At 39.1% G+C, this 27,558-nt stretch overlaps 1 protein-coding gene across 4 annotated transcripts in view; it reads left to right on the forward strand.

The window, feature by feature from the left end:
- The first annotated feature begins 1,988 nt into the window (after positions 1-1,988).
- The window catches only part of ESR2 (estrogen receptor 2), a 35,840-nt gene continuing 10,270 nt past the window's right edge, over positions 1,989-27,558 (forward strand). For 2 of the 4 annotated variants that reach the window (XM_051621371.1, XM_051621372.1), the window contains exons 1-5: positions 1,989-2,210; positions 5,820-6,292; positions 13,049-13,224; positions 15,914-16,030; positions 24,722-25,021. In XM_051621371.1, coding sequence (XP_051477331.1) covers positions 2,208-2,210; positions 5,820-6,292; positions 13,049-13,224; positions 15,914-16,030; positions 24,722-25,021 — 1,069 coding nt within the window. In that variant the 5' untranslated portion in view covers positions 1,989-2,207. Of the gene's footprint in view, positions 2,211-3,682; positions 4,570-5,819; positions 6,293-13,048; positions 13,225-15,913; positions 16,031-24,721; positions 25,022-27,558 lie in introns of those variants that run through there. The other 2 variants (XM_051621374.1, XM_051621373.1) reach the window with 2 other exon arrangements.

Here is a 27,558-nt window from a genome sequence, read left to right on the forward strand (position 1 = left end):
AATGGAACATGCTAACATTTTCATGCTGAAATTCAAATATTCTTTTTGATTCAATAGGTACTGATTGTCCATGCTGTACTTTGAAGTAGAGACATGGAGAGGAAAGGAGCTGAAGTCTCTTGGTTTGCATTAGTGCTCCTGAGCTTTCTTCTCTGGTCTCTGAATCCCTAAGACTATGAAACATATCTGAGAAATATGAATCATAGAAAGCTTAAGGCCATTCTGAGCTCTGATAGCCTTTTGAGGATCTACAAATTTAAAGGCTAAAAACTACTGTAGTAAATTTTAACTCTAGTTGGAACTGAGATCTGAAAATCTTTTCCATTTCTATGCCTACCTTCTAGTGAACTAATTTCCCTGCAGGATTTGCAAAACAGCTGTTTCCCTGTACCATGAAATGTTAAATGCTGCTTGTCTTTTGACAGGACCCACAGCTCTTACCTTCATGAACAAAGCTGACAAGGTGGCCAGTGTAATTAATGACCCTTTGACTCTTTCCAGCATAGGTAAAATGGAGCTTCCTCTGCTGTGAATGTCTGTAGTAGTGGATGAAGGTAGTGATAAAAAAATTCTGGTGGGAAAGGACATCAGGAGAGCAACTAAACCTGCGTCCTGCACAAAGTGAGGTCAGGTTGCTCAGGGCTTTTTTCAGTCAAGTGTTTTAATACCTTCAAAGGTAGACATTTCACAGCCTTTCTGGATATCCTGTTTCTGTATTTAATTCTCACTTTGGAGAATTTTTCATATGTCCAGCTGGAATTTCCCTTGCACTGACTTGTGACTGTAATCCCTTGAGCTGGTCTGTGGACTTTTTCTGAAAAGTGTCTTTGTTGTCTTTGTAAATCCACTTCAGGAAGGAGAAGACAGCAGTTAGATACCCTCCTGCAGTCTTGTGTTCCTCTGGTGTAACAAATCCCCTTTCCTTGGTGCCTCCATATATGTAATTAGCATTAAGCCCCAAAATATGTTTATGAATGTTTAGAATAAACTAGAAGCTTTCCGTGTCCTCAGGAACAGAAAGGCTAAGATAGGCCAAAACAAGTGCTCATATTGCTTAAGTGTTCTGAAGTATTCTTGCCCTTGTGCTTTTCATCTGCAATATTTTCTTCAGAGGAGGTCTTGAACTCATTGAGGACAGGCTATTAATTTCTCATAGGTACATGGCCTGAGGGAATGAGTGCAACACCTGAGGTCTTGACAGATAGATTTATTTTCGTTTTGCTTTGCTATCTGTCCCCTACTTGATGTATCTAGTCCTTCTCAGGTAATTATAAACTTGTTTACTTACATGCCTTCTGTTGGCAGTATCTGACACTGCTGTGTTTAATGAGTAATAAATTTTTCACAAAACTTGAAGCACAAGTGCTATTTTATGTATCAGGAATGACTTGCCTTTAATGATCAGGTTTTGAGAAAATGATTACTTTCATTGTCGTGGTGAGTTGTGTAAAGTTTAATTTAGCATAATATTAATAGAATGATTTGCAAGATGACTGAGGAGCTTGAGCTGTGGGGTAGTGGAATGCATGCTTGCTGAGTCACCTCTATTAAAATAAAAGGGAGAATGATTGCACTTGAATTAAAGCCCAGCAGAGAAAAAGGTCATCTTAATTCTCTACTACAAAGAAGTCTTCACTTGAAATATATGATTTGCTCAGAAAATTCTAAGCATGTTGTAGTGTATGTTGATTGAATGGCATCTGAGAACCATCACTCTATTGCTTTTTGCAGGCTGTTGCAATTTTCTAGGAAAAGCAGCTGTAAAACATGGCAGCCTGGCCTCTCTACCTATTTTTTCCCCTTTCCAAAACTAAAAAATGAAATGTGTAATTTCATACAAGGCTTTAAAAAAGATACTTTGTATAGGTAATGTGCAATAACTGGCTTTTGAGTTTGTTCAGATAGGTCAGATGGCTTAATTATTTACCCGTTTCTGTTTGACTATGACATCTAAACTAGTTCTTGTGCCTGATCCGGTGTATCTTGCATGGTCACTCTCAAGATGCACTGAGTTCAGTATGTAGAGCTGTTTAAAGACAAGAAAACTCATTTTAATTTTTTGTGTGGGTGTGGATAACACTGATAACATCACATTTTATTCCTGCCTCCTCATGGATAGCGGTATCATCCTCTGGGTTCTGGAGCCAATGGAACTGTTTTCTCTTATGCCAGATGAGAACCCTGCTCGTAGTGTCTTCGATTTGTGAATGGTAAGTGTTACTCAAGGAACTGGACAGAGTGGCTGTTTACTTAATAACGGCATTTCAGTTGTGTATCTTGGTAAGATAAAATTACTTAAATGGATAGAAACATTTGCAGTCTTCCAGGAGACTGTAGTATGAAAACAAGAGATACCTGTTTCATTTCTGTGTCTGGTACAGATCTAGTGCAGTTCTGATAGACCAGACCTACATAATGTACTTTACAGTTGAATCTTTTAAAATCTTTCTTCAGAGAAGAAGGGTGTGTTAGGACAGAAGTTCACTTTATATAGAATTTAATTTCTGTGTAGTGAATGGTGCTTTAATATGAGAGCATTATACCAGGACAGAATAAATGTATTTGCCTGTTGCACTGCTTAGTGTAATATCTGGCTTAAATGTGCTTGTGCTTCCTTCTGAAGTATTGGTGTTAGTGAGTTTGTTTTCTCTAGCCTTAAATCTCAAGGTCTCAATCTGCGCTGCTTCTTTAAGACATAGAAATTCACAGTCCAGCAGTCAGTTTTTAGGACCTTCTGAGCAATGCTGGATAATTTCAGCAGCTTCACTTTATTTGTGAGGCTCTTGGCTTCCCGTTCTACGTTCTCTGGGTATAGGGATGTGTGAACAGCTTGAACTCATGTAGATCCAGTTTACCCAAGTTAATTATATAAGCCAGTGCTGTTATTTTTTCACTATATTGCAGTCGGCTGAAGACCACGAGTACAGTTTCCTTTAACCTCGTGGAACCCAGAGTCCCTTCTCTTGTAGTAAGTCATGAGGAATCTGTTTTTAAGGAAGGCCGTACTGACTATTCACGCTTGTGTGGACTCCTCCCTCTTAAACAAACCTCTCTTGCTTCTCCTCACTTCTATGTATGTTTCTAAATGCTGTGTGTTGCCCCTTGGAGACAGTATGTCCTTCTACTGAACAGGCAGGTATCCTGCATACCACTCTAGTGGATTAAAAAACAGGACTTAAAGCTCAGCTGATTTCCATTCACGAAACTGTGTAGTACCAGCTCTGTGTTCTCTCTGCCTCTACAGTGTCTGTGCATGTATTTTCCATAACCAGTTGCCTGCTGCAAAAACTATCCAAGTATCACAGTAGAATATGTTTACAAATATGTAAAGGGTGAGTGTCAAGACAATGGAGTTAAGCTTTTTTCAGTGAAGACCAGTGATAGGACAAGGGGTAATGGATACAAGTTGGAGCATAGGAGGTTTAAGATGAATATCAGGAAAAATTTTTTTACTGTAAGAGTGACAGAGCACTGGAACAGGCTGCCCAGAGAGGTTGTGGAGTCTCCTTCGCTGGAGACATTCAAAACCCGCCTGGATGCCTTCCTGTGTGATGTACTCTAGGTGACCCTGCTCTGGCAGGGGGGTTGGACTAGATGATCTTTCGAGGTCCCTTCCAACCCCTAGGATTCTATGATTCTATGATTCTATGATCTCTAGCTGGCTCTAACAGAGATGTTGTTGTAATACCTCTCAGGTCCTTCTCTCTGAAGGGTTTGGGATTACTTAGCAGTGTGTGGCCTTTGCAAGGGGGACAGCTCAGTCAGCTCTGGCTGGACATTCCAGATGCTCCTGCAGGGTGTTCATGCACATCTTGAGTACACACAGCCTCTGAGATGGCAAATGACATAAAATAGCTTTACCTCCACAGAGGCTTTACATGCATTTTGACTTCAGTGTGCTCACTGGGCCTACTTACAGTAGCCACTGTAAGCAGGCTAAAGATAATTTCTTAATTCCACCATTTGCTGCTTAAAAATTGTTTGGGCTACCCACCTCATAATCTGGGAGTGAAAGCAGCTTTGGGATTTTCAGTGCTTTTTGGTGTGAAGATTGAATTATGTTGGGTTTCTCTTAGAGGAGACTGTGAAGTATCTGGTTGTGGCAAGTTAAGCCTGTAGATTGTGTGAGGAGTGAGGTCAGATTCTCCTGCTTTGGCTGCATCAGAGTTCCAGTGCAAAAACTGCTGGACATAAACAACTGCTGAGATATCTCATTTTCCGGTTTCCCACAAAGGAAAAAACAGCAGCTGGGTCTGAGATGATTTAAATGGGTTCCTGGTTATTTCTACAGCTATCTTCAGTTTCATCAACAGAGTGCAAACTGGGAAGGAAGGACGGACCCTAAACTATGCAATTTATTTAAAAAGACTGTTTCTTACATATTTTTTTTTAAATGCTTCTATCTTCAGTCCTGGCCCTAGAGGAGAAAAATGTGCCAAGGCCCCAAGAAGGCATACTAGAAATGCCGTCTGGCTGAGAATTTTTGGGACAGGGAGGTTGCTGGTACTTCAGCAAACATGTGTTTGAATCTTTCTCATCTTGCTTTACAGTCACCTGAGGTGAAAAAAGGTAAGAGTACTTAGCACCAATACCTTGGCTGCTTCTGGAACAGCAAAGCTCTGGGTAACTTTTTAATTATCCCATGACTTTTCACATTCAGATTTTATTACTATCTGTAGAAGTGCACTACAGTATCAGTTCTGGGGGCTGGAACGTGCTCTTTTGGAAAGAGAATTGTTTTGGATTGCGAGCTGTAAGAGGGCTGCATGTCTGTCTTCAAAGCTGGAATGGAATGCAGATGAAAACCTTAGTGAAGAACAAAAAAAGAAAAAAAATTAAGTGCTGCTGTAAAATTAATGCTTCCAGGACACGAGTTATGTCTTAGGAGGATGGTTTGGATGGGCTTTTCTTTTTTTCCAAAATTTTTTCTCCCCTAGGTAATTTGGATATACCTAAATCTGACAAGGAGTATTGACTGTGGGCAAATTAAGTTCTTGGTTTTGATAGTTGATTCAGTTGGGAGGAAGAAGAGTTGGGATGGGGATGGAGAGTGGCAGGAAATTTTAAAACTTCTTGTCACTTTTGGAAATAGCTGCGTTTTGGGACTTCTGCTTCTGTAATGGCTCTGTTCAGAGGTGAGTATCCAAGGTCCTCTCAGTGCTGAAGCTGCAATGCTTACTGACATCCATTACAAGTCGTCCTCCTCTGTGGAGGGGGATGTGCTGTGGAGTTCTGGCTTTATATATGGGATATATATTCTGGATATATATATGGATTCTGGATATATATGTTTGTTTGTGTGTGTGTGTTCAAAATATCTGCTGCTGCACATTTGTGTTGAGCAAGGGAAGGCTGAAGTAATGCACTTGCAGTGGGAGCAGGAGGGGTGAGTTTTTATAAAGAGAACTGATTTCTCAGGGCACTCACCCTGTAGTTGTGGACCACAAGGTAATTTTGCCTCTGACAGAGCAGTTTTAGCTTGGTTGTAATGAGTTACTTTTCTTAAGATTCAAGTTGTCATCAGCATCTTTGTTTCAGACTTCAAATTACTTTTTTTTTTTCTTTGGTGATTATTTTTTAAGGGAGTTCAAACTCGACATATGCCTTAGCTCTAACTTTTAAGGAAGTTCTAGAAAGCTTTTTCTTAAAGGTAGCAAATTTGTACATAGACTGTTTAACTGCATTTTGGTATGTAGTGTTTTAACAAGTTATTTTAAATGTTCTGTTTTATTAATGTCTTGTTTCTTTTTTTAGAAAAGACTTGATACAGAACTGTCTTACTTTTTAATTCAACTTTTTTTGCTACCTTACTATCTTAGGATGAATATTTAAGCAACAATCTTCAGTCCTGCATCAAAATGTCCCTGTGTGCATCTTCTCACAAGGACTTCTCTCAGTTGCTGCCGCTTCAGGATATGGGATGCAATAAAACAGAAATTAAGAACTCACCCACTGGTATCATCTCTCCAGTTCCCTACAGCTGTAATCAGTCCACGCTGACAGCAGAACACAGCCCAGTCTATATTCCCTCATCATACATGGAAAACAGACACGACTATTCTGCTGTGGCATTCTGCAGTCCTGCTATGATGAACTACAACATCACCAGCAATTTTGGTGATTCAGAGAGTGCATCTGTGAGGCAAACATCAAGCCCCAATCTGTTATGGTCTGCTCCTGGCCATCTCTCCCCTCTGACCTTGCACTGCCAGTCCTCACTTCTGTATGCAGAGCAGCCAAAGAGTCCATGGTGTGAAGCAAGATCGATGGAGCCAGTGCTACCTGTGACCAGGTCAGTACTATTCATTTCCTTAAAACTTTGCTGAATTTTTTTTTACAGAACCTCTGGTCCTTTGAAGTTTGTTTTTGGATTGGTTTGGTTTTTCTTTTGCGTTTGACTTCTACGTGTCGGTGTCTCTGAAAGAAAAAAAACCACCACAACAAAAAACAAACAAACACACAAAAAAGCAAAAAACCTGTTTGCAAACAGCAAATCAGCCTCGGGTTTTGTGGTTTGCTTCTTTTAATGTAACTTCTGAAATAGGATTTCTTTTTCAATAGCTCCTTGGAGAACTATACACAGACACATAGCACTACAAATGCCTTCCATGTGGGAACTGTTTACTGTGTGTAAAGAGAAGTTCAAGACTGCTAAATCCTATTTTGGGTAATAAAAATTAATTTTGCTCTGGCAAATTAAGCCCTTTGAGTGACAGAAGTAAAGATTCATTATCTTTTTCCTTTTTATACAATGTTGTTTGAATTGCATTTTGTCTGGATTTTTTTTTTTTTTTTTTAACTGCATCTAATACTTTCGAAGGCTTTTCATGAACTTATATTTCAAGAGAAATGTTCCTTTGTTCTTTTTTGTTGTTGTTGTTTTAGTATTAATGGTCACACAGTAGAATGCATCATATTCAAAAGGGTGCTGCTACCGAAAAGTTTGACATTACTTCTTGTGGCTGTTCTGAGCTGACTTTCTGAAGACATTGTGAACAGCATGTTCAGGGACTAAATTTTCAGCTGCATAGAAACTGTTTTAGCAAAACCATGTTCCCATTCTGCACATTTACTGATATTACAAACCATAAGCAGCTTGCAGATCATCAGCTGACTGAATTTCTTCATTCATGGATGCAACAACTGCTGAACGGATAGAAGCTTGGGGTGTTGCAGGAGCTGTTCCTGTTTTAGCAGCTGTATTCATAGGGCTCTTTATTTCACTTCAGCAGTCATTGTCAGTATGAAAAATAGCATGTCCTGGCAACAGTTTTAGTTCAATTGTTAATAAAGGATTTGTGCTATTTTTAAGACCCATGTTCCTCTGCAACAGGTGGGCCCTAGGTTGACTGGCACAGGTGTGTTATCTACATCTACTTCAGACTTGTAGGCTGCACAGATCTTCAGCCCAGCCACCTAACTAGTCTCTATTTGGAGTCATCAGAGAGTGGCAGGCAGTTCTGGGGTGCAAACCTACTTTAACTGTAGGTGTGTGGATTGGGAGAGGCTGTTTGGGTAGCACTTATATACAGAAGAATTCCCCCGACAGGTCTGATGTGAGCAGGGCTAACATCCCAACTCTTCCTGCTTTGGTTAGTGTTTTAAAACTTGGACAGCCCTGGGAAGGCTGCTGTAGGTTAGTCTTTGAAGCTGTCCAGATGATGGGAGAGCAGCTGGAGTAATCCAAGAGCAAGAGAACCCGATCTGATGCTCTGCAGTGTGGTCTCTACATAGGAAAGCCAAACCTGCCACGCTGGAGTTTAGGTGACTGAGTCTTCTGCCATTTGTATGGACTCATACAGATCACTGCTCTTGTCCCTGATGAGGACCTCACTTACAGTGAAGAAATTAAATCTGGAGACTAAATATATGGCTTATCTTTAATGTTCAGCAGCACGTAGCCACTGTGTTGCTTGGTAGCTGGACCTTCTTCACAATTCGTTTCTCTAGGTATGGTGCATTATAACCCCCTTTTTGTGTATACAAGTTGTAAAAGAGAAAAACAAAATAAAACATTTTACCTGGACCCACAAAAAGCAAGAGCTATAATTCCCTTGTTGTGGATATCTGTTCTGAAATAAGGCCGAAAAGAAAAAAAGCCCTGTGTTTCCTTTTGTTTTACCCTTTGGTGAGGTGTTAAACTTCTTATTTACTGCCATGGGAACAATGACTGTGACACTACAAATTCAGAGATTATACCTTGAAGGAAAACTTCTTGGGAATGAAACTTAAAGGAATAGGTCTGAGGGAAGGGAATGACCAGTGCTGTAAATTGTAAGTAATTTTAAGGAGTGTTTAATTCAAGGAAAGGATTTTGTTTGAAAGATGAGTAAGAAAACATTGCTGCATATTCGGGTCTGTTACAATTTATTTCACCTTTCAAAATAAAGCAGGAGTCTCTGTGAGAGGAGTTTGTTTTTCTGGGGTGTAAATTTCTATAAATTTTAGCTAGGCTAGTATGGTCCACTTTCCTAAAGCTGGTCACTGTGGAATTTGGATCTCCTTGTAGAGTTCCAGGTTTGGTTTTTTATGCTTAAAATAAGAAACTTGGATTCTCAGCATTTCCTTTCCTCACAAATAGGTCCGTTATATGAATACAGAATAAAAGTGTTAAACTGTCTTAAAGGTTTTGTAGTATTTGCACCAATAGTTCAACAAGAATTAATTGTATTCAATGTAAAAATAGTTGTGAGTTTTTAGAGTTCCATTTTTTTTAATGAAATGTCAATAATTTGGTAATAAAGCCTCTGCTATATATATATTTTTTTTTTCTTTTTGCATTAGAGGTCCTGTACCCAGTGAAGACAATAGAAATAGTCTCATAATTTTTGCTGGTACAGGATCACACAATTTGCATTATAATTACATGAAGAGAAAAGGAATATGACAGTGTAATTATATTATATTCAAATGTAGTCTGAAATTGATTTCTGTCTTCATCTCCTACATAAAAGGATTTTAATTAAAGAAACAAAAGGTTTATTTTAAAAATGAACAGATATATTACTTTCTAAAAAGTATTAGGAAACTTTTAAATGAAGTTACTGGAGTGGTGTTTCTGGAATTTAATTTGTTTTTCTTTTCTATTATTTTCCCTGTGATTCTCTCTAATTGCAGTTGAGCTGGTAAGTAAAGGTTTTTTAGGTGCACAGGCTAGCAATGCTTGCTTATTTAGTAACTGTCTTGTTCTCTGTGCATTGATATAATATTTATATGTTGTTAAAACTTTGCTCTGAAGCAAAAAATATTTGCACTGTTCTCCTAAGCTTTTTTTATTACCCTCATTCTGTAGAGCACTTAAACATATCTTGAAGTCTCTTTGAGGTGATGGGTTAAGCAAAAAATATGCCCCTTAACTTTGAGATGTCTATGACATGATTTTCAGCATATTAATCAATGTTTGGACCATAGCAGAACCTGTGATTTGGAGTTATAAATACTGACAGTTCTGTGATAGTAACAATCCTGTAAGTTATAGTGGATGGAGTCTCTAGAAAATGAGGATTATAAAGATTTAAAAGTATTCTTCAGCTGATTTTTACCCATTATTTTACACATGTTCTGAGAGAGAAAGGAAGAGCCTTCTCCATCCAAAAGTTTAGGCTGGTATTAGATTGAATTATTTCCAGGCACTGCATGAGCCAGTGGTCTGTGAGAGGGAGGGAAGATCTATAAGAAATTATAAAATCTGGAATACTTATTTATGAATTAATGATTTGTTCCCCCCCTCTTTCTATAATGTACAATAGTTTAGGCTTCCAAAAAAAAAATCAGAAACAGACAGCAAATGTCATGAGCAAATCTTACTTCCTTCTAGGTTAAAACCTTGTCACCCTTCTTCATTTTTAATAAAATATTGAGTTTAGGTTCAAGTTGTCTAGGTTTGGCATGTGCATCAAACACTTGCTGTGGTAAAGCCAGATGTAAATAAGAGACATAATAGATACTGAATAACCGAAGTAGTCTTGCTAATTCCTTCTCCTGTAGGGTAATAGTCTTGTCACTGCTGATGACTGTAGGAAATAACTGATAGGTTATTTTCAAAAAAATCTTAATTATTTTTATGGAAACATAATGTCTCTATATAGAAACCATGATCATAAAATAGAGAGGAGTATTAGGAGGTGTAAGGCAGTAAATCTTGGTCCATGCAGTTCTTTGGTAGCAGCCAGGGTACATTCCCATTTTCCTGCATCCTTTGGTGCAGGAGCTTTGTGGGCATCCAACTAGCCACCACCAGGTCTTCTGGGGGGCCTGGCAGCTCATTCATCTGCTAAACATGCTGGAGTCCATCAGTCTGAAGAGAGCTGGAAGGTGGTCTCTAGCCACATGTGGGTCTACCTGTTTGTGTTGAAATGCTGTCTGATCCCCACAGGATCCTACAGGAGCCAACAGGCAAGCTGGGGAGGGGCTTTTCACCAGAGAACGTAGTGATAGGACAAGGGGTAATGGTTTTAAACTGAGGGAGGGGAGATTTAGGTTAGACATCAGGAGGAAACTCTTCACCTTGAGGGCAGTAAGGTGCCAGAATAGGTTGCCCAGGGAGGTTGTGGAAGCCCCTCCCTGGAGGTGTTCAAGTCCAGGTTGGATGAGGCTTGTGCAGCCTGGTCTAGTGTGAGGTGTCCCTGCTCACAGCAGGGAGGTTGGAACCCGATGATCTTTAAGGTCCCTTCCAACCTTCACCGTTCTGATTCTATCCCAAGTTTCTCAGGGTAAGGAACGTGTACCTTAAAGCTCCTAAATGTTTCCTAGCTCTGTTGTCCTTAAAGACAGCAGTAACCATAGTTGGGTTTGAACCTCCTGCTGCACTGCTGCAGCTATCACAGGTGAGCAGATTTGTTGCTCATTCTGCCTGCAGGAGGAATTCACTGCAGGCTGTTGCTCTGGGTACAAGCTGTTTGCCACAGCCTGTGCAAGGCACGCAGCTAGACCGTGTGCAGGGTGCCTGTCGTTACACTTACAAGCAGTGGAAGAAAAAGTGGTTTTTAAAACACTTCTCATGGCTGGAAGGAAAAAAAACAATACTCCTCAGTGAGATGTTAATTACAGTGTGTGCTTTTTCTGTATTTTCACCCAAAGTGTCTCAGTGCTTTAGTAAGGGCAGTGAACATCCTTTCTACAGTGTAACAGTTGTCACTGAGATGCTCTCTAGCAGATATTGATCCTCTTTTGACTCTCACAGTTGGATCATGATTCCCAGGTAGACCTTCCAAATACACCTCTTCTACTAATGTGAAACCTCAAGTCACTTTTTCTTCTGAATACAGGGGAACAGGAAGGAATAGCGCTGCTTTTTCCTTCTTGCATTAGCAGCATGTTAGGTGTGTGTGATAGTTCCTTTGCTTTTAGGGACAGTTCCCTCACACTGGTCTTCCTAGCGTGGCAGAAGGGAAAATAATCTAGTGATTCAGCAACCCCTTAACAGGAGTGTGTGTGTGTAATGAAAGACTGGACACGTTAAACATCTGAGCACTGTTATGCCCTGCAATACCTGAGGGAATTCACATTATTTAAAAGTTTGCAGTAACTTAATTTTACACCAAATACCTTAATTGTTTTCTATTTTGGCATTTGCTCATAGAGCCACGTTTTGTCCTTTCCGCATTTTCTGCTGGGAAATTGGAGCACATTCTCCTCAAATACCTACAAACTTGATGATTTTTAATTGGCATGTGGGTGTTTTTTTCCTTACCTCCTGCCGTGAAACCAGCACAAAGTCTACTTTTAATATCTTAGTTAAATCCTCTTTGACAGTACTTTCAGTGTCTTTCTGCTGCTCCATTTAAACCTGCTGTTGTTGGTGAACAGATTTCTTCTGTCCTGGCAACATACCCTTGTTCTTTAGAAGTTGTAAACCACACTGTCTGCTGTCCTATCCAAATTAATATCTCTTTTTCTCCCTAGTAGTGCTTGGAAGGTGGGATGAGGAAAATTCTGCAGTTTCTAACTTCTGCCAGTGGTGTTTAAATTTATACTTATTTGTTGACTTACCTTTTCTTTTGTTAAACTACTGCTGAAAGCTTGCATGTGACACTGTTTTCTCTCTGTCTAGAAATGGTGTTGACCATGAAGGCAAGGCATGCTAAAACCACCAAGAAAATGAGGTCTAGAGAAAAAGTACACAATAGATATGCTTCCTACACCTAAAACCCACTTTACTGATAGTCTAATTTCCTTTCCTCCTGCTGTTTGTTTACAGGACCTTGGTGTCAGGAATTGGCTGTTATTTCATGTTTTTATCCTGTTCTAATTGTAATCCAGTCACTAAGAATAGTTCCCATAATTTGGAACTATTTGCAGTGCTTCAGAAATGCATATATCTTATTAATTTATATGGAGCAATATTTTTTTTTATATTGAAGGGTTTTATTAATTGTGTTTCTCCATTCTTCTTTTGTATTCAGGCTTCCTTTTATTTAGCATTAGGGTGATTAATGTGGGTCGTCACCTTGAACAGAAAATTCTGTCTAACCTTGTGAGTTGATTTTTGTAGGCTGAGAATTATATCTCAAGATATTTGGCTCCAGAATCTCCTTGAAAGAATAAAGTCTTGTTTAAAGGGTGAGATACTTAAGGCTAGATGTGTTATTGCTCTGTCTAGAATGTTACCTTGCTTAACAGCAGCTCTGTTTGTGGTTGTGTTTATCATGTCAGTCCAAGCTGTCTGAGTTTGCATTTTCCAAGCGAAGCTTTCCAGAGGCAAAGTCTACTTGGTTCACAAATTACTGGACTTGTACATTTCCAAGAGTTGCTCAAGGTCCATCAGCATCCCATGTGATTTTTGCAGAGTTTCTGTGAGTGACAGCAGTCCAGTTTTATGCCTTTGAGTACATTAAAACTCTATAGTGTGTCATCATTGAAAACTCTGGGATCAGCTTTAAAAAACTTTGTCAGGAAAAGGCTTAACAGTGTTTCACACTATCCTGTATTCAGCAATTAGAAGGCTCTATATAGAGACAACTGAAGATAGTGGAAAATAAAGAAACTCTTTGCAATGTAGATTTTTTTTTTTTCCCCTCTTTTATAACATGTTTTTCTTTTCTATCAGAGAAACATTAAAAAGAAAAACTAATGGCAATGACTGTACAAGCCCAATTGCAAATAATCCTGGCTCAAAAAGGGATGCCCACTTCTGTGCAGTCTGCAGTGACTATGCTTCAGGATACCACTATGGGGTCTGGTCATGTGAAGGTTGCAAAGCATTCTTTAAAAGAAGTATTCAAGGTAGGAGAATCAGCCTTTGATAACTTTGCTCAAAGAAGTTGTTTCATATGATCAGGGGCTACAGCATTTGATCTAGTAATGAGCTGATCTAAAATCCTGGTGTAGTGCTGCATGCTAAAAAGAGAGCAACCCGTGATTAGACTGCTTTATCTTTTGGCCCTTATGTTATCAAGATCTGGAAACATTACAAGGTAGGGAATTGATTTCTTTAGAGAAGAGGTGGAGTACATAGCATGGGAAGGTGCTGCAGCAAAGGCTTCAGTGGGATGGCACTGCAGACCTGTGAATCTGCTTGCAGTTTGTGTTCCAAAGTGACATAATGATTGAGAATTTGGTATAATTCATGCAGTTAGAGTAGGTAATAGTCTGGAGACCTTGCTTGCCAGGAACTATTCTTGACAAGACTATATTGCCTGGAGCTGTTGAGTCATAGCATAGAAAATCTACACAGTATGTAGGATATATAAATATGTCTAGTAAGTGTTAGGCACAAATCTGATTATAATTTCTATCCTCAGAGCCTACCTTGCAGTATCTCTGCCAGATCTCTCCATTTAAGATTTTCACTTCAATGTTTAAATTCTTCAATCTAGTTCAAATTTACTGAGTGGCTACAGTATGAAATAAAGGCGGGTCTCCATGTTTTTTGTCATATCCTATGGGCAGCTACATGTGCACTATATTGTAACTTTGGACCACTTAATTTCTTTAACCTTTTCTCTAGTTATCATGTTCTTTGACCTCATCTGGGGCCTCCTGGTAGAAACTTGATTGGACTGACACTGGATACCACATGCAGTTAGTAACAGAGAAACTCCTGTCATACTTTGGACTGTAATGTTGCCTTCCTCTTTTTCACACAAAGCCTTTAGCAGCCTTCAGATATTTTCTTTTGGCTCAATATGGCAGAGTTTGTGTCACAATTAGAATAAAATTGAATGCAAAACTTGTTTTCCCTTTCAACTTATTGTGCAAATTCTGCATGGGTGAGTAACGCTTTCTAGAAACTGGTGCGAGCACTTTTGATTTCTGAAATAATTGAAGAGAACTTTGTCTCTGGTTTGTCACAAATGGGGAACTGAATTTGAAGTGCAAGTGTTTTCTGTCAGCAAAATTATTCGCCTGCTCACATGTGCTTTTGCTGTGAACAAGTTACCCATTGTGGCCTTTTGTAAACCTTACTGTGCCCTGTCAGGTAACGTCTGTTTGTAATTCAAATAAATGAAAGTGAATTTTTGGCAAGAAACACTATCAAGCACTCAGTTACAACTGCTGTTATGAAGGATATTGCTTATAAAAATAAAAAAACTTTCAGGCAAACCAGAGACCAAAATGTTGGGCTAATGTCTAATTAAAATCAGCTGGTATGACTGAGCAACTGTGTGTGGTCTCTGCTTGTCTAAGTTTGTAGTTTAGTATATTCATCCCCCATATCTGACCATCTGCCTGCAAGCTGAATTATCCCAAGGCCATAGGAGTTTTAAACCACTTTATGCTCCTGTGTGATTGGGTTACAGTGCAACAGAGAGCTTCTTCCTGCTTTCCCCCCATGTTGTGTGAAGAGTGATAAACAGTAATTTGTTTTTCAGTCATATCTGCCAGTAGGAAACAGGACAAAATGTAACCTAATCTCTTATTTTAAAAATTGTCAGTTCAGAAATTCAAGGTTAAAATTATTTTAATTTTGCAAGGAAATAGTCACAATGGTTCAGTTAAATAATTACTTTTAAGGACATGAACTTTTGGACCTGCATCAAGTAAAAAAAAAAAAAAGCCTCTAGTAGTTGTATCTTTGCCTGATCTATTATTAAAGTTTGAATAAGTAACTTAAAAAAACAACTTGAGAGAGATGACATTTAGAAATGTAAATGAGTTAATATTACAAGAGAGATTTCCAGTATTTGGCAGCAGATTATTCAACTGTATTTTCACCAAGGGCATACTCAAGTCCAGTTTGCAGTAATAAACCTTTGGACCAGATTATTGAGTAATGAAATGCAATTATATAAAGGAGTTTTAGTGGGGGTGAGGTGGGAGAGAAGGAGAGGAGGCTGGAGTGGGAACTGATGACAATAAGAGAAATACTTGTCCATAATATCTAGCAGTTATAAGTTCTGCTGGTGCTTTTCTTTGAACTATACAGTATAGGTTATTTTATAATAGTCTTCTTTCTCTCTTAGGCTGCTTGTTTTATTAACTTCAGTTCAGGGTCAATCCTCCAAAGGCTTCTTCATTCTTGGAACTCACCACATCAGAGAGTTCAGTAAATAGAGCTGTAGTTTGCTAAAATCTTTGCAGGATTGAAGCCTGCTGTTATCAACTCTGATGAGAAAGAAAAATCTACTCTCTGCCATCTGTTGAGTCCCAGTGTACAGTAAGCAGTTGGAAGCTGGGAGCAAATTCATACAAGAGCATTATGTCCCATTTTAAAAAATGGGTTGGTATTAGAAGGTACTTGGGTATCTAACAGTCATCACCAAATGCTGGTCTATGTTGTCTGGTTACTTTTGAGGCCACAAACGGATGTTTCAGTATAGGATAAATATGCATTTTTGCATCTACTGAAATTAATGGAGCTTAGGTAGACCTACCTGAAAAAGTGGACATACTGAAAATCAAGAAGGTCCTGATTAGGGAAATGACCAATGACTGTTGGAGATGTTACATTTTTCCCTTCTCACTGCTGCAGGACATAACGATTACATCTGCCCAGCTACCAACCAATGCACAATAGATAAAAACAGACGCAAAAGCTGCCAGGCGTGCCGGCTGCGGAAGTGTTATGAAGTGGGAATGATGAAATGTGGTGAGTTTTGCTTCTCTGTCTTGTTTGCTTGGGTTTTACTGCCTTATTTTTGCCACCCCTCTCTCCCCCCAGGCCCCCAGACTATTATGTATAGCCTCCTCCTCTCTCTCCTCCTTCTTCTCTCTCTCCTTCTTCTCTCTCTCCTCCTTCTTCTCTTCTCCTTATCCTTGCACTGCTTTGATATGAAGGCTGTTTGCACAATATTATTCCTTTCATTAGGAATGTTCTTTAGAATTCCAGTCTGCATTTATTGCTGGACAATTAATGCCTATTTGTTCCTGTGGTAACATTGTCTGGTAGCTTAGAGGCTCCTCTTTATTGTTAATGGTCTGGTTGTGTTTATGGACATCATATCCCCTTCCAACCTTTCTTTTATTAGGCTAAATAAACAAGCAAACAAAATAATCTTTCCTCTTACAAAACAGGAAAATAGGCAGAATCTGTAAGTCATCAGAGTATCTTGTCCCTCAATCTGCTCCAGGCTGAAATAACCCATTTTCCACTCAAATATCCAGAGTCATGGACAGCATTCCTGTGGACTCTCCTCACCACAGTAGCACTAACACACATCTGTCAACCCAGAATCCTATTAGCCTTTCCATCATTGCATCATGCTGGCACTTCATAATCATTCTACAATTTATTATGACTGCAGCCTCCCTCTTCATTTCTAGCTGGTAACTCCCAGCTTGGAGCTGCAATTTCTATTGTTCCTTGTATTGTTTTTGTACTTCTGCAGTACATTTTGCTTCTATTGCTCAAGTCAGCTATTTCTTTCTATATGAAGCTCCTCGCTTCTTCTGCACTGATGATGCATCTTGACTTTATTGGTCTGTTTCGTTATTATGGTCTTAGAATCATAGAACTATTCAGGTTGGAAAAGACCCCTGGGATCACTGAGTCCAACCATTGTCCCTACTCTACAAAGTTCTCCCCTAAACCATATCCACCAACATCACATCCAAATGACCCTGAAGCACATCCAGGGATGGTGACTCAACCACCTCTCTGGGCAGCCTATTCTAGTGTCTAACCACTCTTCCTGTGAAAAAAATTTTCCTAATGTCCTTTGCTGTTTGGCCTCCAGAAAGGAAAGCCTTATGCTTGCAAATGAAATTCCTTTTGAACTTCTCTTTCTGAATGAGGTCACTGTCTTTTGTTCATCTGTATGACAGAGAATTTTACTCAATTTTTCCAGTAGAGGTTTCTATCAAGCCCAACTCTGGAGTTGGAGAGCTTTTGTAAAGATTGAGTCCACTATGATTTTATAACGTGGTCCTCCACAATGTTTTCCTTCAACGAGTCCTTTTATTCTGATTGTCCAGCAAGTCTTAGTTTGTGATTAGACCTCATAGGCGCTATGGCATTACAAATAATAGATAAAAAAACCTATGTACTTAAGTCTTAGCTTGTGTTTCTTTTAATCTTGTCACACGTTCATGAACAAGTTTTCCTGTGATAATGAATGTTCATAGCTCATAAACAACTGTGCCAGATGAAAAATTACACTTCGAACCTATAACAGGAATTATTATTTTTTTTTAATTGTTATTAGTAGCACTGAAATTTGAGCCTTTTGAGAATTTAATTTGAGAATCTTAACAATTTAATTTCAGAAAAAGGAATACAAAAATTACTCAGTATTGTCTGAGTTGCCTGATGAGTTAAGAGGCACCAATGAGTAAAGCTGATGCATGAACACATGGTGACAGAGATTTAAACCAGACAGATTTTAACACTGTTTCTTGCATGAAATGTAAATGCCATTTCCTGCAGACCAGAGTGGTTATCTCTCAAAGTTCTTGTTAGAGCTGTGTTTTAATACCAGCTTTTTGCTGTAATAAGCCATAAAAGAGTATGTTTTCTTCTTAATGAAAGCTCTCCCCCATCTCTGTTCCTTTGCCAGGTCATTTAGTGAATGCATTGGTTCACGTCTGCTAAAATCTGGATAGGATAGAGTGGTTTGTAAGTGCATTTTTGCTCAGTGGAAACTTGTTGTCCAGTGAAGTGATAAAAGAACCTCCATTACCACTTTGTAGTTTATGAAAGCTCTTGTTAAAAAATGTGCTGTTTGCATCAGATCTTTAAATCCTCGTCAGTACATATCTTGAGAAAAAAATACCCCTCTATATGTGTGTGCACATATATCTAACATGCATTTCTGTGAGTAAATGTAACTAGGTGGTACATGCCATCTTTAAAACAGTAGGAGACTATAGGAAAGTGTTGCTTTGGAGTTTTCTGCCCTGAAATTCTATTGGATGTCACCACATTCATAAACTTTGAGAAGTCAACCCAACAAGCCACAGGCAATCCAGTGGAGGCAAGCTTGGGGTGCTCTGTATGAAGTTGGCAATGGATTTTCTTTATAAAATATGCCATCATTGCCAAAAGCACAGAGAGGGGCTTAGTCACTGAGTCTGCAAGTTGCTCTGCAGGAAGCCTGTGCCGCCCTCTGTTCCAGTCTAGGAAGATGCTGCTAAATTTTGACACCAGAACTACTAGAAATGGTAGAAAAATTGTTGCAAAGCACTGTCACTGGGAACAAGGAAAACAGAAATACTGCACTAAACTCTGCCCAGCCAACTCAAAAAAACAGATCAAGATAAAATTGATCTTCTCTTGGAGCTTTCTGGTGTTTACCTGGGGAACTGGAATGGACTGGGCTTTTTGCCAGAGGCAGTAAAGAAGAGGAGAGTTGCTTAATCCCTTTGCTACAGCCACTCTGGGAGAAGCTATGCTCATACTCTTTTGCTTCCTCAGGCTCAAATAGACCTTCTTCCATATGAAGTTTTCAGTTTCCCTATTGGACTAGTCTTGACTTTTTTTCCTTTCCCCCTCCCACTGCCCTGCTCCTGTATCTTTTCCCCTGTGTGCCCCTTCTCAACCTGTTGAAAATGTTCCCAAGACAAAGCTCCTTTCTGCCCCCTCCCCACCCAGAATGAGAAGGCTGAAGGGCCACACTAAAAAGCATAGGAAAGATATTGCCGTTGAATACTGGTATCATGCCACAAGTTTGCAGAAAGAAAAACAGATTTTTCTGTAGGCTGATAAGGTGCAGGGTTTGGATCCCTTTTTCTCCTGTGCTTGGCTGCTGCTTGTATTCTCTGGATAGCACTTTGAAATACTGCAAATTACTTTCCAAACAGAAAGGCAATGGGGAAAAAATGGCATTTTCTGGACATCAGATGTCTTAATTGTATTTTAGCTATCATAAAAATTACTGTAATTTCAGCTCATATTCTCCTGTGTGTATGGCAGACAGCAGCTTCCTTGTCAGTGGGTTTGCTCTGTGAATACAGGAGTTCTCATCTGAACATTTGCATTGGCTTTCAAAGGTGACTGGAGTGATAATGATTTACTAATTTCTACTTGAGCAAGTTCTAAGCTCAGATGCTTATGAAAACTAATTATAATACATTCAATGGTAGAATCTGCACTTGCTGCTGAACTGGTTAGTTACATATGCAATTGCCAGGGACCAAAATCAGCACTAAAAGCTAAAAACATGCCATAAAACTGCCCACCATCCTGGACAGCAGAGGCATTTGTGGTTTTCAAATAGTTTGTAAAGCATGAGTTGCTTGTGTTTCACTGCCAATAATACCTGTTGTGGCTTGTTCATAGGTAAGTGAACAGGCTCATTTTAATGACTTATTTTATTGTGATCATGTACCCATGTGGTTTATGATGATGTAGCTCAAGGTCTTGCCTTTGGTCCAGCATTCTCAGCTATTTTCTGTCTCAAAGAATAGCTCTAAATAAGGAGAGTGCTGGAATTTTGTAATCTTTGCACTTCTCCAGTTCCCTAAAATACCTTTATATGAATGAATATTAGCTATGAAGTATAGTTAGGCAGTCTGTGGCAAAGATGGAAATTGTCCTTTCTCTGGGAAGCTGTAAGTATTTTATTGCTGTGCCTTTATGCAGATTGATCCACACTTCTGTGTCTACTTAAGCCAAGCATTAAGCTGGTCTAAAATTATTTGTAATATATATTTTCGTAAGTACTTATGCATGCCTGTTGGATGCTAATTGATATATAAGTAAAATTTCTCAGTCCTGACTAAGCTTTGGATTTAAATAACAAGCACAGAAGTTTCTTTATGTTGTAGAGATGTTGTTTTAATTGGAAAAGCTGCTACTTTCTGATGTCACTTGACTAGCAAGGTTAAATGTTGTTTTCTTAACTATGTAATTTTAGAATGTACTGTTTTTTCTTTTTTAATTCCAAGGAGAATAAAGTTTAATGTGAAAAGAAATTGTATCTTTTAAAATTAATGACAAGCTGTTTTTTATGCACACTGCTCAGTCATTCAGCCTTTGCCTGCTTTGGCAATACATGGTGATTAAAAAATACAAACAATAATTCAGAATCTGCCTTGTTTGGGGTTCCCCTCCACTTCTTTTGTCACCGACTATATTTTTTTTAGTAACAATTTTTTAAATGCAGAAATGTCATACCTTCCCTAGAAACTGTTCCTATGTTTTAAATGGAGAATTTTTATTTTTTTAAAAGTACTGGTTATATATAAAATTATTCAGATAGAAAACCTGAAGGTAACTTAAAGGGACTTGATATTTCCCAGTAAGAACCCTCCACAAGTATTGAAACCTTTACTGCTGTCAGTAAGTATCACAACCTGACTGAACTATTCCAAGATGGAGCACAGTGTGCAGCTGCACAGATGAAAATTGTACAAGATTGTATCAATTAGAACAGGATGCTGGACTACTGATTTTTCACACTTTATTTAAATGTTATTGATTTATTTGAACTCCATTAAAGTACCTGATCGCTTACCTGCCTGTTTATATTTTGGACAGGCTACAAAGTGTTATTTAAAAATCTTAAGAGCAGTGAATTGGCAAGGACAACTTGGGTCTTGGCACCAAAGGCCTGATACTTTCTGTGCCACAAAGGTGTCTGAGTGACAGTATAACAGAGCTGAGGATGTGGAGTCCCACAACAGTGCTCTTGGTTCCCCTCAGTGCCAGGAACTGAACTGGGGTCAATGAGCTGGTTGCAAGTGCTTGCTTGGCCACATGTTGCTTCTGGCAGGTGTGTCCACACTGCTCGAGTTTCTTCCTCATTGTATTACCAGGCATCTCCTTCTCTCCCCAGCTTCATCTTATACCAGTAGTTTTTCTGACTTTATAATTATAGATATATTCCCTAATTTAACAAATTTTCCATGTGGTTAATTAAAAGACTGCTATTTGTGTGCCTTTTTTGAGAGGGCTTCACAGCTCCACCAGGTACCAGAGAAGAAAAACTACAAATGTTGTGGGATAGTTGGTATTTTTTGATAGCCAAAGAAAACTTCTCCTCTGCCATGCAACTCCCTATGGCTTTTAGTCCCTTACTGCTATCTTTCTTGTTCTGCTCTTCAAGATGCCCATGTTCAATGTGCTTCAGCTTTCTAAACAGTGGAAACATGGTGAGGTGTTGCTTCTTTATTTAGTTCCATTCTTCCCTGATGGTTTCAGTCTCTAATGTGCACGTTCGTAGGGAGATCAGAGCCATGGAGATCTCCATAGGTAGACCACCCTGGTACCTGGGCATTTCCTCATCTGCCTCCAGCTGTACTTTTGTTCCAGTTGCTTAGCTCACTGTTGACCTTTCCTCTTTGTCTTCCCTGATGGAAAATATTTACATACTTTCTGTGCATGACTACAGAGCAGTCTGCAGCCCACTTTGCCATGCTGATGTTTTTTCTGAGGCTGACAAAGCACTTCAAGATTTTTCTCTTGACCTTGGTGCATTAGTCCAAAATGAGGCTTATCCCAGAGTTCACTACATCATCCAAGTGGTTATTTTTAACTACTAGTCTATGCCTCATTGTCCTTTGACTCTCTCAGGAGGAAAAGGATTTGCCTAGACAGACGGTTGAAGAAATTGCTCTCTGACTTGTGTAGTTCTGCAGATAATCTTTCTTTGAGTAACAAGTCCAATTTCATGAATCTACCATAAGATAATGTCTCCAGCTCTGATTGTCTGTGCTATTACCTTTCCCTAACTGCTGTTCAGTGGCTCTGGCAACTTCTAGATGTCATTCAGCTAAGCATTTGGCTCTGAAAATTGTTGTTTGCCTTCAATCAATTGTGCTAATGTCCTGTCAGTGTTCAACCCATTTCATCCTTCCCACATTCATTTTAAGGATCCAAAACCATCCTTGCCCAAAATAGTGCAAACTTTTAACTGGACTTGCAGCTGATAATGCTTCTAGTTCCAAATGCCTTGTTCCACTTGAATTGCTCCATGCTGAGGGCTTTGTATTCTCCAGTCTCTTGGGTTTCCAGATAGAGGGTGTTCTCCAATATTGAAAACTTTAATGGTCATCTTGTTCTCTCTTACATCTGAGGTGGTTTACTGGACAGGCAGCAAATGAGGATGATAGCAATGGGGAGCTGAAATTTCTACATCCTAAAAGTCCTGGCAGACTTTTTTAGTCCTTATCCAGTCTTTTCACTGCCTTCAGGTTTTACCTGATTGGCCTTTGCATTTCACCATTCTCATGGGTTGATTCAAATGGTGCTTGATAGCTACTAAAGACAAGACAGGACTATGACCTGAAAAGACACCTCATCTGAGGAACCTGCACCACCCAACATGTTAGTTAACAAGACAAAGCCTTGTCAACAGCATTGGAAATTTTTTGTGTCCCTACTCCCTTTATTTTTAGTTTGTCTTATGTTTGGAACTCTTTGCTGCCTGAAACCCAGAGCCAGAACTGCATTGCCTGGTTGGAATTTAAACAACTCAGTGTGTATATAACTGTGATGGATATGGATGAAAAGTGGTAGGAATTGCTGAATCCAGTAGCTTGTCAGAAGGGAAATTGCCACATGGCCGTGTTCCCAGTCTGAGTGTGTGTTCTTGTTAGGCACATGCACACACAATACCTGCATCTACAGTCAGCCACACCGATCAGCACTGACAGAAAATATAGCACTGATGAAAACAAGCAGTGGAAAATATGTGCATTTATAGAATATGGATCCTTCCAGTAGCTGGGTTTAGACACTCAGTCTGTCAAATAGTGGATCCCCATTTTCCCCAACCGATGGCCTCTGAGTCTGCAGCCTCACCCCAGTTCCTGATGCTCAGACCTTCTGCCACACAAAAGGTCACAGAAACACACACATGCTATGGATCTCTCCAGTAACTGGCTTTAGAAAGTCAGTGTTGTCCAGTAGCTGGCCCCTGGATCCTCTTTTCTTCTAAGTACCTTGTGTACAAACTCTCTTGTGTGCCCCCACACACAAACAGGTCTCTGGCAGCTGGTCCAAGCCCATGGCCCTACTGCTGGCTGACACTCAGATCCTCTTGGTCTTTCTAGTAGATGGCTTGGAATGTCTGGTCCCTCCAGGTGAACTGAAAAGCCTTTTCTGTTGGCTTATCTGCTGGGTGTCATGTTCAGACCACAGGCTGGTCATATCCCTGAGAGCAGCCTAGTCAGTGTGCTTGTTGTCACTGATGAGGTTCTTGGGATTCTTACATCTTCATTGTTCCTTTGTTTCTTTGTCTTCACACACTTTAAAAAGCCTCTAATCACATAATCTAGTGAAGAAGAATAAAAGTCTGTGACCAGGGCAAAAAGACTTATGCTTTGACTCCATGGTCTCCATGTATACAATAATAAATGTTGGTCTAGTATAGATTTATGCTAGCAATGGCATTTTCATATTTATGAAAATTTACCTTTGAGTATCATATGTCACTGAAAGTATTGATGACCAGCACAAAAAATTAACTTCTAAAACATTTAGAGGACAATTTAGATGGGAAGTTAGAAATGCTACATGCTGGAAGATTCCAGCCTAAGGACCTTAAATATCCTGATTTTTAATATGGTACGTTCTTGCCCATTATTTACTGCCAAAGATTAGTTTTTGAATCAGTGAATATAGTCCTTGATATAGAACATGCTGAAGAGGTGAGGGAAGTAGAAGCCATGGCTGAATGTTTTAGCAAATCCCCAAAGCTTTTTTTTGGAGATGCTTTCAGATGCTTTCCATGGCAGCTATGCCAGAACAAACAACAGAAGCCAAATTTGGTGTTGTCAGAATGGAAAATTAAGTAATTCCAAAAATTTCAAGGACTGATTTTTGCAAGAGCATTCTGCATGCAGAACTCCAAACAGGAGGCCTCACGTGTCTAGTTGTAGATACCTGAATTCGTACTGGGGCAACTTCTGCTGCCTTAATGGGATGTAGGGACAAAACAGGTTACATCTCAGTAAGTCCCACCTAGGAGAGAGGCCCAGCTGTACTTCTGGCTGAGGTATTCACTGTGTATCACATCCCAGACTTTCAGAAGTCTTTTTTTCCACCAGTTTGCATATAGAACAGAAATTAAGAAGAGAATGTACAAACAGCTATCTTATTTGCATTTAAATACCTGATTTATCTCTTTTATGTCAATGGGCAATTTCCCATGGACTTTTAAAGTGAGTTAACTGAAGTTCAAAAATAAACATATTTTTAAACATTATTTTCTTATTTAGTAGAATCCTCAGCTGAAGTCAGTGGGAACAAAATTAAGTCAATGCTGAATGTTCTAGAAATTCTGAAACTTGATGTTCAGTATTAGAACATCCAATATTAAAGGGCTTTTCCCCTTTGGAATTAAGTATTTCAACACTGAGAGAGAAATAGTTCAATGCAATCATGTGCCTCTCATGCCAGGTTCAAGAAGAGAACGTTGTGGATATCGGATCCTGCGTCGCCATCAAAATTCAGAAGATCAGGTGCATTGCTTTGGCAAAGCTAAGAAGTACAACGGGACAGGAACCCGTGTGAAGGAGATCCTGCTCAGCACAGTCACTCCAGAGCAGTTTGTTTTAACACTACTTGAAGCAGAGCCTCCCAATGTCTTGGTGAGTCGTCCCAGCAAACCATTCACGGAGGCCTCCATGATGATGTCCCTGACAAAACTGGCAGACAAGGAGCTGGTTCACATGATTGGCTGGGCAAAAAAAATTCCTGGTAAGAAATTCAGTCTTGTTTTTATTTTATTCATTGCTTTTACCATCAATCTAGCATTCTCTACCCTGAATAACAGCACAGCACTGTAAATGTGCAGTATGAAAATACTAAGCTTTTTATTCTGTAAAGTTACGGACAATTTATTGCTCTCAGTAATTCACCCGAATGTATTTTGATTTAAACAGCCTAGCCCATCATTTGCTATCTGTTGTTAGTCAAATATTTGTTCATTTAGCTAAAAATCACAGCTGGTGTTGCATGTCTCATCATCTGTAAGTATCTCATCAACATCTCTAAATACATCATTGACTATAAATACTTGATTAATTCAATTTAGAAGGTTCATTAAAAGGGGTATTTACTGGATTGCTATAAAAATGAATTTAAGACCAAATTCTTTCCTCGAGTCCTGACTGAAGATTTCTAAAATAGTTGATGAAAACTGAAGTGTGTCCAAGCACTGAGTGGCTGCAATGGCTTCGTGTGACATAGGTGCTCCACGAGAGCACCAGATTGCAAAGTGGTGCCTGGTGTGGCTCTCAGAATTATCCTGTGCTCTCCTTCAAGACAAAAGTCACAACAGCAACACAAGGGACACACTCTGAACACAACTGCATGTGTTATTGCCTCGAGTGTCTCAAGTGTGACCACAGTATGGTGGCAATATGCCATTTCACTTCTTATAAAGGAGGTGGCTGGAGGTGCTACCAGCTCCAGCTCCCACATCTCCTCACTGCAGATTACAGTCTCTCCAGTTCAGCCACTGTGTTGGAGGGTTCAGGCATGAGAGTGTTAGGGTGTGCAGATCCCAGGTCAGCTGCTGGGGAGGAGATGCTTGCACAGCAGGAGCATCTTAAACCACAAGAGCCGTTTGCAAAGTGACAGTGGTTTTGCTGTTAATGAGAAACCTTTCAAACCAAGTCCTTATTTGTCCTGACTCAAGAAACTGCAAAAATAACTGTAAAGTAAGTACCCATAAGGGGTTAAGTGCTGTCTATTGATATATTTTTGTCTGATCAGAAAAACTTGATTAAAGGTTACCATTTCAGAGAACTCCATATAATTATGTTAATCTGGTAGGAAGTGAATTGTGAAGGAAAATCAGAGAAAATCTTAGACAATTACCACATTTTAAGCAATACTTGAATAGGGGAAAAAAACACCCAAAGAACCTTTTTCATTTTCTGATTGTTCTTTATTTTTTTATATGCCATCTTTATTCAAAGAAAAACCCAGCCACACCCACAAAACCTCAGCTAGTTAAGATTATTTTTCTGAATGTTTTAGAAGACCAGTTTCCAAACCAACCCCAATTTTAATATTGATCTGTTTTAGTTTATTTGCAACATCTGTCAGAAGTAATTTTCTTGGCAGTAAAAGAACTGTGTGAAGATTGAAACAGTCAAACTCCTTCAAAACACTTCCTGGGAATGTTGACACTTTACCATGTACGTTTCTTTTTTCCTGATCACTCCTGTTACACAGAACAGAAGTACACATCATTTTAGAACAATGCCAAAAATGGATGTGATATTTAATATGTACCTAATTATAACTAATGTTGCCATATTACGCGGTAGGAAGAGCATTTATTTGTATGTGGGGGTTTTTTTTCCAATAAAATAACTGTGATGACTAAAGCTTGGGACATAGAATTTCAGTTTTCATAAATTCTTGCCTGAAGTTTATCATCTAGATCCATACTCTGTTTCTTGGAGGGAAGGTCTTAGAAAAAAAACAAACAGCACAAACAAAACAGAGTTCTTGAGTAATGGCCCAGTAAACAGTAATTTTATTTTTCTGCAAAGCTTTTGTGTAGCTGGGTAAGCTGTGAATTATTTTCACCTCTAAATTATTATTGGATACTACTTTGGTGCTCACCAAAAATGAAAGAAAGTATTTTTTTTTCTTTTTCCTATTAGATGCTGATGTTAACATCAATATTTAATGACCTTTGTTATGAGCTTCACTCTGTGCTGGATGTTTTCTACACTTTCAGCTTAATGGATTGTATTTTTGTTGTTGTTCAGTAAAATAGAAGCTGATGGCTCAGGGTTTTTCCTTCTGAATTCCAGGTACTTTAATTCCAAGTTGTCAGATGGCAGAACATAACTTCTAGAATTGCATTTTACTTTGTTGACCTAGTCTAACTGAATTGAACATGATTCACAGCTGAACCTGTGTTGCTAATCAATAGGATGTTGTCATAATATTGGAATTTGAATTAATTACACAACCTTGTGTGTTGCTGGCCAGAGCAGTGTGTCTTTAGCTAATTACTACACATCTAGCACAAGTTTTTTCTGGTCTGTCTTACTAATTTCCAATTAAATTATTAGGTATAAAGCACAACATTTAAAGGACTTGTACTACAGCCACAGAAAAATAAGCAGTTTGATGCAGTCTGCAGCAAATGAAACGGGACTTCTGACCCAGCAATGGAAGCTGGGTGGTGATGTGCTGTCCTTGATCTTCAAAACATAAGATTGTTAGGAAAAGGAAAGGTACAGTCCTTCTAATAGCTGTGCTCAATGGTC

The sequence above is a fragment of the Apus apus genome, chromosome 5 (assembly GCF_020740795.1).
Source record: "Apus apus isolate bApuApu2 chromosome 5, bApuApu2.pri.cur, whole genome shotgun sequence".
NCBI classification, from domain to species: Eukaryota; Metazoa; Chordata; class Aves; order Apodiformes; family Apodidae; genus Apus; species Apus apus.